This window comes from Cottoperca gobio, chromosome 24 (assembly GCF_900634415.1).
Source record: "Cottoperca gobio chromosome 24, fCotGob3.1, whole genome shotgun sequence".
Taxonomy (NCBI): domain Eukaryota; kingdom Metazoa; phylum Chordata; class Actinopteri; order Perciformes; family Bovichtidae; genus Cottoperca; species Cottoperca gobio.
The window spans coordinates 1,558,596-1,572,938 of NC_041378.1; the positions used below are offsets into that span (position 1 = coordinate 1,558,596).

Here is a 14,343-nt window from a genome sequence, read left to right on the forward strand (position 1 = left end):
GAAACTGGATCTGACTCCAAATTTCGACTTTAGCCTCAAACCCTTACCTCATAAACTGTGTGTTACCCCCCGTGTATGAGGAGGTTAACAGGAGTGACCATGTTCAACAACACTGAAGTAATAAAAAAATGGATGTAGAATAGATGCCTTAGAAGTGCTCATTTGCTAGCAATCAAAATGCTTTATAGCTACTTACTATGTATACCTGCGAGCACAATCATCTTGAACCTATTACTAAAATGATTTCTTGTAACTTGAGATGCAAGAGTTAAGAACTGTAACTGGGTGCTGTAGCTGGTGTGAAGTAAATAACTCCGATTGATTCATTTACACTTGATGATTATCACATGTATTTGTCCACCTCAATCAATATGTATTTTTGCACAACAGTATAATTAGCACTATATTAGTTATGAATGTTACACTCAGGTACGTTTCTCTTGTAAAAAGTTACAGGTCTACAAACCATCTCGTCAAAACACTGCTCTCCAAGGGGTGTGACCGCGCCAACGTGGACCAATGAGAAGAGGCGACACCCTTATGAGTTGAACTAGTCAAATTGTTATGTAAATTGTGTACACTTCCTGTATGCCAATAGACAGTTAACTTTATTATTTAGTCTTTATTGATTCGGACTGTGGACTTGGTGAGCTGAAAGTGCCTCAGCGAGAGTATTATCAAAATGCTGTTATCATCACTTTAAATAAATATTATCTTGAACATTCAGAAGTTTGCTGGATTGATTTGAAAGGCAGTCATAGTGTCCTCAGAACTTCTAAACCCCACAGGTGAACATTGCCATCCACCTACCAACAACATGTGTCATATCAGTCTCACCATCAGCACAAGCAGCGTGAGTTGGGGTTACACATTACCTTTACAGCAAACAAATTAAAGTGAACTATATCCCTTGTGGACTCCAACAGTTTCTCATTATTCAAACAACTCTCATATGTGAGACAATTTAGTCCCCTCCCTTCATTTTTTTTAACTTAACAGGAGATACTGTTATGATCTGTTTCTCTTCTTACTCTGTATTGTTCCACTCACCTCTTCAGCTCACCTGGGCTCCAACTGCATCTCATCTCCAATCAAGCCAGTATTTAAGCCTCTCCTGCTCACCACTCTGCCCCGATTGTACTGAGACTCATGCCGGACTATCCAGCACTTCATTCCGGACTGGTTTCCTGTTTCCGGCCCTGCCTGTAGTGATGGCGAGATGAAGCTTCATGAAGCATTGAAGCTTTCCATCCAATTGGTTCACTCATGGGCCGAAGTTTCATGGGACTTCATTTGCTCTACTGTGGCATCAAGTGGACAATAAATGTAAAACAGCCAGAGTGATTATAATGACACCATGGCTTTGGTGTGTGAAGCTTTGAATTGAATAAATTAATGAATGATGTGTGTGATGCCAATACATAAATTCTGAACTTATTATATGGTGTCTGTCTTTATGATACAATGGCGGGGTCAATTACAGATATCATTAATAGTCACATTTAAAATATAAATTAATGTTGTCTAATACAAACGTACCATGTCATTTCATGTTTGTATGGTGTCCTAAAATGGCTTACTGAGCTTGGTCCACCTGGTTGGTCTACTTGTTTTCATGCAGGGCTCTTTCATGCATAATGCTTAACATAGATTAGGTGTTATTGTTTGATAGGAAAATACAGGACATACTAATTGTGAAAGGGCCTACGAAATGATGTTTCGTCAGTGTTATTTGGCTTGGTATATGATCGAGGTTGCATATCTATTGTGAAATGTGCCATATATATATTTTTAATATTGATGTATTCGTAATAAATCACGATCTAACAGCATAAAAATGATTCCGCTAACAACAATCGGTCGCTGCGCGAGAGCATCCACTTCGGCAATGTTCGGGCGATGATGTCACAAGTAGAATACAGCCGCCGCCAGTGTTTGTCTGCGTTGAAGCATCCAGCAAAGACTGCTGTTACGAGAAAGAACGGACAACAATCGATCGCCAAGGATAATTGTGAAGCGATGTGTTGTGTGGGGATGTGGGGCCGTCTCCAAATCCAGCTTTCTGTGGCCAAAAGATGATAAAATGTCGCGTTTATGGACAACAAGTGGTCGATGAAACCGATGATTTGTGGCAGCACTTGAGAGATCGTGTTTCCAACAAAATGGCGCCAAGGAAATGAGATTCAAAAAGAATTTAAAACTGAACGCAGATGCTGTGCCTACAATACTGCCGAGACCTCAGCCAGCACAAGCCAGCACGCCGATTCAAACACGTCCGCCGGTGCAGAGTCCTCCACCAAAGAGACGGCGAAATGCATTCGCCAAAAGGGAGAGAGCGAAGGTAAGCCGTGCTACTTGTTTAATGTATTTATTGTTTCAAGCATAAAGCCATCATCGCCCTAGGCCTACTGTAGTGAACGAGTTTACACCAGGCCCTAGCCAATATTATTGTTTTTTAGTATTAATAACTTTAGCTAATTACACTTCATCAGCTTAATTAAATATAGATTAATGTTTATAACAAGCTTCCCATTTTATTCTGTAGTTTGAGTAAAAGCGTGAGTCTATTTAACTTTCTTAGGAAACTGCTCTACTTTATAAAATGATTCAAATTTATATATGTATTCAGTGTGTAATCTTATATACATATATAATCAGTGTATTCAGCAGGTAATCTTGTAACCATATCTAGTGCTAATGCAGAGTCTGCAAACATGCAACTAGAGGAGTATAGGAGGAGGTTGAAAGGCCCTGAAGAGGGTGAAAAGCTTGAGGAGCCAGGCTCAAGAGAGCCATGGGTGCATACATCAAAGGTGGCAATCGAGCACCCTATCACCAGAGAGTTATGGACAGGATCAAAACACTAGGGTTACGAGCAGATCAGAAATGTTACCAATCAGTATGGAGTGATTGTTGTAATACAAAGTGAGCATCAGACGATATTTCTTTAGTCTGTTCTCGAGGCGGACTCGGGTTTTGTTCTCTGTTTTTTGAAGAGTAAAACTCTGTTGCATCAGACTCTGTTTGTCTTCAGTGAATTCTTTTTTTTAACCTGTTTTGAGACTTCAGTAACTAGTTGATCATGCTAAAGACTAAAGTGTTTGTGAAGAGGTCCAAACTCTTTTACTGGGCCAGAATTGGACTTCTTTATCTCTGACAAAAGCTGCTCTGCAAGCTTTTATATACATACCATAATGCTTAAGTCAGCAACAGCTGGCCACGAGAGTGGGATCAGATCACACCTATGACCTACATAAAAGTGCTGAAAGAGCAAGTATGTAAGAAAGGGGGGCAATCTTCGCCATTGTTTACCAATCAGTATGGAGTGATTACGTGGTGCTGAAGACTAAACTGCAATTGCACGTGATAGGCACCCCAATAGCAGCCAAAACAACAACCTAACCAAATACGTGTAAAATGTTCATATTTATTTTATGTTTTATTCAGCTAAACAGTCTGGGGTCAAATTGACCTAGATGTGAACTAAATGTATACAGGGCATTGAAAACATATCATCATGTTGAGTTTATGTTAACTCTGATGTCCCATATATGTCAAGCACTGACTGTATCTAGACACTTTAAATCCCAAGGATAACAGAATGGTTAATGGTTAAACATATTAACCACACACATATACCAACACATCAATATGTAAACCTTATGCAACTAACCATCTATTGAACTCAGAACTGTCAGAAGTTCACTATTAGTTGTGAGTGGTTTTGATAGGTGGTCCCTCCCTTGCCTGTTCTCTACCTGAAGTTACAAAAAAACCTTCGTCTCCACTCACAAAGAAAAGACTTCAGAGGGGTCAGTATAGAAGCAACTTCAGGACACTTTTTTTTAAAGGCATGGGGATATTAGATCTGTTTCTCCAGCCCTCCAACTCTATCTCCCTGTTGGGGGCTTTGGTGGTCTTGCTGCTTGTCTATATCTCATCCTCCTCCAGCTTCAGCTCCGAGAATGAGGGAAAGGAACCTCCAGGACCAAAACCACTTCCCCTACTCGGGAACCTGCTACAGCTTGACCTCAGGAGACCCTACCACACATTACTGAAGGTGAGGCAGTGCAGAGGAGTAGCTTTCTCGTAGGGTAGTTTGTTGTTTCTGGGGCAGCTTTCTCATCTTGTTTACTTTCTTTTGTTTTTGTGTCTAAGAAAATGTCATGATATTATGCTGTTCTTAGCTTTCCAAGAAATATGGATCAGTGTTCACCTTCTACATGGGACCAAAGAAAGTGGTGGTCCTGACAGGATACAAGACGGTAAAGGAGGCACTTATCATGCTGATGAGTTTGCAGACAGAGGTCCAATGCTCCTTATGGAGGAATTTCATCAAGGGCATGGTACGGAAAGAAAAAATGAAGATATATTTTCCCTTCTTCTTCTTCTTCTTCTTCTATTCAACCTTCAATCCTCAGTTGTGTGTTTAACATATTCTGTTGAAACACTTCAATTCAGGCATTATATGGTCCAACGGGGAATCATGGAGAGTGATGAGGCGCTTTGCCTTGACTAACCTGAGAGACTTTGGGATGGGCAAGAAGGCGTGCGAGGACAAAATAATTGAGGAATGTCACCACGTCATTGGAGAGCTGAAGAAATTCAAAAGTAAATGTCTTATCATAATTATGTGAGCAACATTTTCTGTGAAGAAAATATAATAATTTCCATTTTCTTCTGTTTCCATGTCACAGGAGAAGCTTTTGATACGACCAAACCAATATATTTTGCAGTCTCTAATATTATCTGCTCCATGGTCTATGGCAACAGATATGAATATGATGATCCAGAGTTTACGTCCCTGGTAGATGGCATGAACAAACGTGTTCAACTTTTGGGCTCTCCTTCAATACAGGTATCATTTTATATTTTTGTGAAACTTTTAATTTCAGTTTAGTGTTGTGAATAGCAGATAAACTATTGCACCTGGAATGAAAAACGTTTTAATTAAAAAATTCAAGATCAAGGTCCAGGTAAAATTGAACTTTGGGAATCCAAAATGGACAATTTGGAAGGTCATGGTGCAACACACAAAATACAAATGTAGTCCCCCCCCTTCCAAACCAAACACACAGACCAACATAAGCACACACTTACATAGGGAGAGCAATACCAAACACCCTCACTTCTAAGCACCCACGCTCTATCCATCCATCCATCGTCTACAGCTTATCCGGGATCGGGTCGCGGGGGCAGCAGCTCCAGTAAGGAACCCCAATCTTCCCTTCTCCGGGCCACATCCTCCAGCTCCGACTGGGGGATCCTGAGGCGTTCCCAGGCCAGTGAGGAGATATAATCTCTCCACCGAGTCCTGGGTCTTCCCCGGGGTCTCCTCCCAGCTGGACGTGCCTGGAACACCTCCCTAGGGAGGCGCCCAGGTGGCATCCTTACTAGATGCCCGAACCACCTCAACTGGCTCCTTTCAACGTAAAGGAGCAACGGCTCTACTCCGAGTCTCTCACGGATGGCTGAGCTTCTCACCCTATCTCTAAGGGAGACGCCAGCCACCCGTCTGAGAAAACCCATTTCGGCCGCTTGTACCCGTGATCTCGTTCTTTCGGTCATGACCCAGCCTTCATGACCATAGGTGAGGGTAGGAACGAAGATCGACCGGTATATTGAGAGCTTTGCCTTCTGGCTCAGCTCTCTTTTCGTTACAACGGTGCGGTAAAGTGACTGTAATACCGCCCCCACTGCTCCGATTCTCCGGCCAATCTCTCGCTCCATCGTGCCCTCACTCGCGAACAAGACCCCGAGGTACTTGAACTCCTTCACTTGGGGTAATGGCTCATTCCCTACCCGGAGTAGGCAATCCACCGGTTTCCTGCTGAGAGCCATGGCCTCACATTTTGAGGTGCTGATCCTCATCCCAACCGCTTCACACTCGGCTGCGAACCTGATCCAGTGACTGTTGAAGGTCACAGACCGATGATGCCATAAGGACCACATCATCTGCAAAGAGCAGCGATGAGATCCTCAGGTCACCGAACTGCAACCCCTCTCCTCCACGACTACGCCTCGATATCCTATCCATGAAAATCACGAACAGGATTGGTGATAAAGTGCAGCCCTGGCGGAGGCCAACATTCACTTGAAACGAGTCCGAACCAACAGGTAGCGGGCAAGAGGTAAGTCGGGGTCGCGAAGCAGGCGAAGCAGGTGAAGCAGGAGACGAGATCTGTTTAGGGAAGAGCGCTGGAGGCTTAAATACTACTGAGGCTTAATTGTTTGCAGCAGGGAGTCAGGTGAGGGGCAGAGGAGGTGGATAGCAGGTGAGTGAGGTGAGTGGCACACTACTGGGTGAGCAAGCCTTAAAGGAACAGAACAGTGACAGTAGATGGCTGCCCACAAAACATGGTAAACACGGTGGGAAGCTCCCCTTCACCTCAGGCCCTTCAGCTGATGAACTAATTTCTCATTGTGGACAAACAATATTCCCCCCCCCCCTTCAACTCCGGATTCTGGTGGTTATTTTCTCTCTCTTTTATGAATTGTCTTATTTCAGTTATATTTGTTTTGTATGTCACCTCTATTCATAAACCCCGGGGGAGGCAATAGCTGTGTTGAATCAAACTATCTGGGTACAAATCAGGATAAAATCCTTAATCCAAAGAATGAGGATCCAAGAACAGTCACCTTTACACCAGTAGTTGGTACGGGATGGTTTTAAACACACAGCTATAATCAAAAAATGCAATCTTCACAAGTCTGTTGGGTTGTTCAAGGTGTTCATAAGTACTGTTGTTCAGTGTAAGTAGTGCATTCTCAACCCCCGCTCTGGCAGGTAGGCAAACTGATAAGGATGTATAAAAGTTGAGACCTCCGTGAGGAGATGTTTTAATATAATGTTTTAAAAACACTTCAAATGTACTGAGGTTAGGGCCAATGTTTTTGCGCACAGGTACAATTCCACACCGCTTCCCCTGTCCAGTGAGCACTGAAACAGCTTTTGGAAAGGAGATGTTGAAATGTGAAAGTGAAAAATTATACCTTTTTGTTCTTTGACAGGTGTACAACATGTTCCCCTGGTTCTTCAAATGGATTGCTGACAGGAAGCTTTTCTTCAGATTGGGTAATGCCAGTAGGAAACAGAACTTGGAGATAATCAGTCGTTTGAAAGAGACCCTCGTACCACAGATGTGCAGAGGCCTTGTGGACGCCTTTCTTGTCCAAAAGCTAAATCTGGAGGTTGGAAAACATATATATCAAAATTGTTTATGAAGCTAAGATATAGTTGGAATCTGTGTAAATATTGTGCTGAATGTACACAGCATTGTGTTCTTCAACAGTCACATTTCTAAGTAGGAGTATAACAGTTTACAGACATAAACATACACTAAATGCCTTGGTTGTCATCACGTAAAAAGATGCAGGCCTTAACTGAAACCCAGGTGAGCTGGGCAAGCTTTTACGCCTTGGCTCCACTCCATCACACCGTGTCGCACATATTTCTGATCTAATTTCACATTATACGCATCAATAAGTAAATAAAAAATATATGCCATGTTAGGATAAAAAATATTGCTACCGCGAAAGTCCACAGAAATCGTTTCAAATTAATTGGAGCTGGGTGTGAGATGCTGCGGACACGGACCCGGTACATACACAAACACCAGCTAGAATGGCAGGGCATTTTCTCTCTTACGCAGCCTAAGGAGACCCGGCCAGATGCTGTGTACATTACATTGGCCGTTCTGTCTTCTTTTACACAAATTGAAAAAATAAATCTAATTTTAGGAAAAGATTTGTTTGAAGAAATGCGCTGATAAATCTTTACTTTAAGGAATCTGGGATTACCAACAGTCACTTCCACGATGAAAACCTTATGGCAACAGTTCTGAACCTGTTTAGTGCTGGCACTGACACAACATCAACTACACTGAGATGGGCACTTTTGTTTATGACCAAGTATCCAAAAATACAAGGTAAGAAGATGAGATATCCAAAACTTTCACTGAAAATCATTCAGTCCAAGCCACACTATGTGAGTAAATTGTCTTCATAAAAACAAAAGCTTTTCATCTTCCAGACCAGGTCCAGGAGGAGCTGAGCAGGGTGATAGGACATCATCAAGTGCATGCCGAGGACAGGAAGAGCCTGCCCTTCGTCAATGCTGTCCTCCATGAAACACAGAGGATGGCAAGCATTGCCCCCATGTCCCTTCCTCGCAAAACTACCCAAGATGTAACCTTCCAGGGTCACTTCATTAAGAAGGTCCAACTGAATAAAACTCCTAATATCCCTCCATACTCATCTTCATGCTCTAAAACAAAATATGACAGTTGTTACATGTTGCAAATATTTTCTTAATGTGAGACATTTTTAAGAGTTTTAAGATAATACTATCACATATCATAATAGAAATCTTTTGAATTTCTGCATGGCCTACAGGGAACCACAGTGATTCCTCTCCTAACATCCGTCATGTATGATGAGAGTGAGTGGGAGAACCCACACAGCTTTTATCCTGCTCACTTCCTGGACAAAGACGGGAAGTTTGTGAAGCGAGATGCCTTCATTCCTTTCTCTGCAGGTTTGTGAGCAGATTCCTTTCCTGTTAATTATTAGTTTACTGGCAGATGACCTGAAGCTTTCCTTCCCTCTCTCTTACAGGCCGCAGATTTTGTCCCGGAGAGGGTCTGACCAGGATGGAGCTCTTCCTCTTTTTCACCAGCCTCCTGCAGCACTTTCGTTTCACTCCTCCTCCTGGAATTTCAGAGGATGAACTGGATCTGACTCCAAATTTCGACTTTAGCCTCAAACCCTTACCTCATAAACTGTGTGTTACCCCCCGTGTATGAGGAGTTTAACAGGAGTGACCATGTTCAACAACACTGAAGTAATTAAAAAATGGATGTAGAATAGATGCCTTAGAAGTGCTCATTTGCTAGCAATCAAAATGCTTTATTAGCTACTTACTATGTATACCTGCAGAGCACAATCATCTTGAACCTATTACTAAAATGATTTCTTGTAACTTGAGATGCAAGAGTTAAGAACTGTAACTGGGTTGCTGTAGCTGGTGTGAAGTAAATAACTCCGATTGTATTCATTTACACTTGATGATTATCACATGTATTTGTCCACCTCAATCAATATGTATTTTTGCACAACATGTATAATTAGCACTATATTAGTTATGAATGTATACACTCCAGGTACGTTTCTCTTGTAAAAAGTTACAGGTCTACAAACCATCTCGTCATAACACTGCTCTCCAAGGGGTGTGACCGCGCCAACGTGGACCAATGAGAAGAGGCGACACCCTTATGAGTTGAACTAGTCAAATTGTTTATGTAAATTGTGTACACTTCCTGCTATGCCAATAGACAGTTAACTTTATTATTTAGTCTTTATTGATTCGGACTGTGGACTTGGTGAGCTGAAAGTGCCCTCAGCTGAGAGTATTATCAAAATGCTGTTATCATCACTTTAAATAAATATTATCTTGAACATTCAGAAGTTTGCTGGATTGATTTGAAAGGCAGTCATAGTGTCCTCAGAACTTCTAAACCCCACACTGGTGAACATTGCCATCCACCTACCAACAACATGTGTCATATCAGTCTCACCATCAGCACAAGCAGCGTGAGTTGGGGTTACACATTACCTTTACAGCAAACAAATTAAAGTGAACTATATCCCTTGTGGACTCCAACAGTTTCTCATTATTCAAACAACTCTCATATGTGAGACAATTTAGTCCCCTCCCTTCATTTTGTTTTTAACTTAACAGGAGATACTGTTATGATCTGTTTCTCTTCTTACTCTGTATTGTTCCACTCACCTCTTCAGCTCACCTGGGCTCCAACTGCATCTCATCTCCAATCAAGCCAGTATTTAAGCCTCTCCTGCTCACCCACTCTTTGCCAGATTGTACTGAGACTCATGCCGGACTATCCAGCACTTCATTCCGGACTGGTTTCCTGTTTCCGGCCCTGCCTGCTAGTGATGGCGAGATGAAGCTTCATGAAGCATTGAAGCTTTCCATCCAATTGGTTCACTCATGGGCCGAAGTTTCATGGGACTTCATTTGCTCTACTGTGCCATCAAGTGGACAATAAATGTAAAACAGCCAGAGTGATTATAATGACACCATGGCTTTGGTGTGTGAAGCTTTGAATTGAATAAATTAATGAATGATGTGTGTGATGCCAATACATAAATTCTGAACTTATTTATATGGTGTCTGTCTTTATGATACAATGGCGGGGTCAATTACAGATATCATTAATTAGTCACATTTAAAATATAAATTAATGTTGTCTAATACAAACGTACCATGTCATTTCATGTTTGTATGGTGTCCTAAAATGGCTTACCTGAGCTTGGTCCACCTTGGTTGGTCTACTTGTTTTCATGCAGAGCTCTTTCATGCATAATGCCTTAACATAGATTAGGTGTTATTGTTTGATAGGAAAATACAGGACATACTAATTGTGAAAGGGCCTACGAAATGATGTTTCGTCAGTGTTATTGGGCTTGGTATATGATCGAGGTTGCATATCTATTGTGAAATGTGCCATATATATATTTTTAATATTGATGTATTCGTAATAAATCACGATCATAACAGCATAAAAATGACTTCCGCTAACAACAATCGGTCGCTGCGCCGAGAGCATCCACTTCGGCAATGTTCGGGCGATGATGTCACAAGTAGAATACAGCCGCCGCCAGTGTTTGTCTGCGTTGAAGCATCCAGCAAAGACTGCTGTTACGAGAAAGAACGGACAACAATCGATCGCCAAGGATAATTGTGAAGCGATGTGTTGTGTGGGGATGTGGGGCCGTCTCCAAATCCAGCTTTCTGTGGCCAAAAGATGATAAAATGTCGCGTTTATGGACAAGACAAGTGCGTCGATGAAACCGATGATTTGTGGGCAGCACTTTGAGAGATCGTGTTTCCAACAAACTGCTCGCCAAGGAAATGAGATTCAAAAAGAATTTAAAACTGAACGCAGATGCTGTGCCTACAATACTGCCGAGACCCCAGCCAGCACAAGCCAGCACGCCGATTCAAACACGTCCGCCGGTGCAGAGTCCTCCACCAAAGAGACGGCGAAATGCATTCGCCAAAAGGGAGAGAGCGAAGGTAAGCCGTGCTACTTGTTTAATGTATTTATTGTTTCAAGCATAAAGCCATCATCGCCCTAGGCCTACTGTATGTAACGAGTTTACACCAGGCCCTAGCCAATATGTTATTGTTTGTAGTATTAATAACTTTAGCTAATTACACTTCATCAGCTTAATTAAATATAGATTAAATGTTTATAACAGGCTTCCCCATTTTATTCTGTAGTTTGAGTAAAAGCGTGAGTCTATTTAACTTTTAACTATCACCCTATTATTACAGAGGTGTTGAAACATTGGTGAATGAAGCCACTGACAGAACTGAGGACACCTGTATGATCAGCGACCATCTATTGGACATCCACACTGGGGAGGAAGCTGTGTGTACACCAGTAAGTATACAGACTGTACGTCATCTGTACATTACAGTTGTAGTACCAGTAGACCTGCACATGACGTGTTAAACATACAATCACCACATGCATGTACATAATTCATATATTTGTTTAATTTGATATCATTGCTCTCTCAATCAATTCAACCACATGTTTTATTATGAATGTTATTAGATATTTTCTTTACGCAGACATGTATAAACATGCAATACAGGTTCAAGCTGGTTTGAAAGATTTATTAGTAAAGTTGTGTTTTGTACATTTCAGACATGTCCGAAAAAAATTGCTGTGCAGACGGATCCCCCTCCACGGACACACCACAAGTTCATGCAGGCGACCACGTGTCAGGTCAGCTGGACTGCAAGTTCCAATCCAAGTTGGTTGTTCCAAAGGTCAGCATCATAATATATATACACACACATACATACATACATACATACATACATACATACATACATACATACATACATACATACATACATACATATTATGCTTGATTATAAAACATCTTTTTTGTAGAGTATGTTACTGAACTCTTGCTGCCGGGCCGCAACAGCCTCCTGTTTCCGCTGTTGGGCTGCGACAGCCCCCTGTTCCTGCTGCCGGGCCGCGACAGCCCCCTGTTTCCGCTGTTGGGCCGCAACAGCCTCCTGTGTCCGCCGCCGGGCCGCGACAGCCCCCTGTCCCTGCTACTGGGCCGCGACAGCCCCCTGTCCCTGCTACCGGGCCGCGACAGCCTCCAGTTCCAGACACTTTGATTTGAATCCTGGGTGACCTGTTCTGCAGGTTATGTTTGCACCATGTCCCTCATATTCATTGAATTCCTCCATGACATCCTTTTCTTGGCAGCAGCTCTTCAATTGCTTCCATAATTGAACAGTTTTCACATGTACACCTAAATGTACAAAAGAAGAGTGGTAAGGACATGTACACAATATGCAATATCCAGAAAAAAGGTCAATATTAACGTCATCTTAATTTCATACTATTTATATGCCTGTGTTTCACGACAGGCTCGTAAGCAGCTCATAAGCCTGTTATGGTCGTACGGAGGTTGGATCTATCTATTATCAACCTGTTACCCGTTTCACGTAAGTCTCGTAAAGTTACGACATCGTAACTTCCATGAACATCTGGTAAGTGTTCCGGCTACTATAGGCAGCCGTGAGACGCTCAGTATACAGACTATACTTTATAAACCAGCGCTGTCCTCCGGTCTGTTTGTTAGCTACCGTAATTTCCGGACTATAAGCCGCGACTTTTTCCTCATTTTTCGACCCTGCGGTTTATATAACGGTGCGGCTAATCTATGGATTTTTATAGCTAACGGCCACTAGGGGAATTCCTAAATCTATGGATTTTACAGGTTACAGTCCACCGGATGCCGGAAAAGAGCGCGCAAAAGTAAAAGTGGAACCGCGAGTGGTATGAGAGACAGACGGACATTACGAGAGCGAGACAGTTTGTTCAGTGGGAGGCGTGGATGACTAGTGGCGATAAATCATTCACCAAAACTGGTCGCATGCGAAAAGCAACTTTCGCTCAAGTTTGCGAGTGGATCCTGACAGCGTGGAGGAGTGTTAAAACATCCACGATCACCAACGGGTTCCGAAAGGCTGGAATGCTGCGTGATGAAGAGGAGGACGCCGCCACAGCTGAGGCCTTTCAGAGGCTGTTCGATTCCGACAGTGACGAAGAGGAGTTCGTTGGTTTTGAGAGCGACATCGAAAGAGAGAGGAGAGTGGCTGACGAAGCCACCCTGAGCCTGTTCGTTTCCGACACTGAAGATGAGGACTTTGGTGGTTTTAGTACGCAGGAAGAAGACGAAGATGAGGATTAATGAATCCCCTCTGTGCATGAACCCTTACATATGGTAATTAAATATTAAAAAACCTGCGGCTTATAGTCCAGTGCGGCTTATATATGTACACATCAGTATATTCAGGTGCGTCTTATAGTCCGAAAATTACGGTAATAGCTAATGCTTTATATACAGCTTGTAATATATGACAATGATAACATATGTGTCTCCATTTTGAATACTGTGTCTCGAGCTGCTCTGTTTCCACCACGTTAAACTCGCCCGCATGATCTAAATCCACGACACCGGCATCCTCTTCAATAAACTCCTCTTCTTGAAGATGCAACGAGTCTATTGACGACTCGCTGTCGCTCGATTCTGTCGAAATATCCGAGCCAGAGTCCGACATCGCCACGTCTGCCACGTCTGCCACTTCTGCCACTTCTGCCGTGCTGTCTGTGTATTCAACTGGTGGACTGTATTCTACTTGTGACTTCAGAACACGGCGTCGGGTGTTTCCGGTAGCGGCGATGTAAACATCGGTGGTCGACATACTAAATCATGATTTATTAAATACTGTGATCATTGTGTCATAAATAACACATCATTTTACTCCACAAATAGCATTTACTAGCATCAGTAGAATCATGTTTATCATTTCGTAGGCCCTTTAAGCACAGCAGGGGACAGGAGGTGAACTGCTCTTCCAAAGAACAGTCCTCAGTCTATTGAATTAGCACGTCTGATACCTGATCCTGTGATATATGTATATAAATACTAGGGCTGGGACAGTTGCTTCTCTGAGCAACACAGCAGATCTTACAAACCTATGTGTGTGAGTTTGATCATCCTTTGTTTGTACAAACTCACTCCTTCTTGCAAGAATATAGATTAAACCCTTTAATTTGATTTGGATCCTGACTTTGTGGTGTTATTAGGAATATTTTCCCAACATACTTGGTCCTTCGAGCCGGATCTCAAAACCTCCATCTGCTCTTCAACACGGGAGCCTGAAACCGTACGGGGGAAGTCCGGGACTTCCTGATCAAAAGCCCTCTGCCTTGGTCTGTT

At 42.6% G+C, this 14,343-nt stretch overlaps 1 protein-coding gene across 1 annotated transcript; it reads left to right on the forward strand.

The window, feature by feature from the left end:
- The first annotated feature begins 3,853 nt into the window (after nt 1-3,853).
- On the forward strand, nt 3,854-8,848 carry LOC115028978 (cytochrome P450 2K1-like). Its single transcript, XM_029462952.1, is given in 10 exon segments — nt 3,854-4,060; nt 4,188-4,281; nt 4,284-4,346; nt 4,462-4,611; nt 4,698-4,858; nt 7,012-7,191; nt 7,787-7,928; nt 8,033-8,217; nt 8,395-8,536; nt 8,617-8,848. Coding segments are annotated over 10 exon segments (1,512 nt in total). The 3' UTR covers nt 8,805-8,848.
- The last annotated feature ends 5,495 nt before the right edge of the window (nt 8,849-14,343 follow it).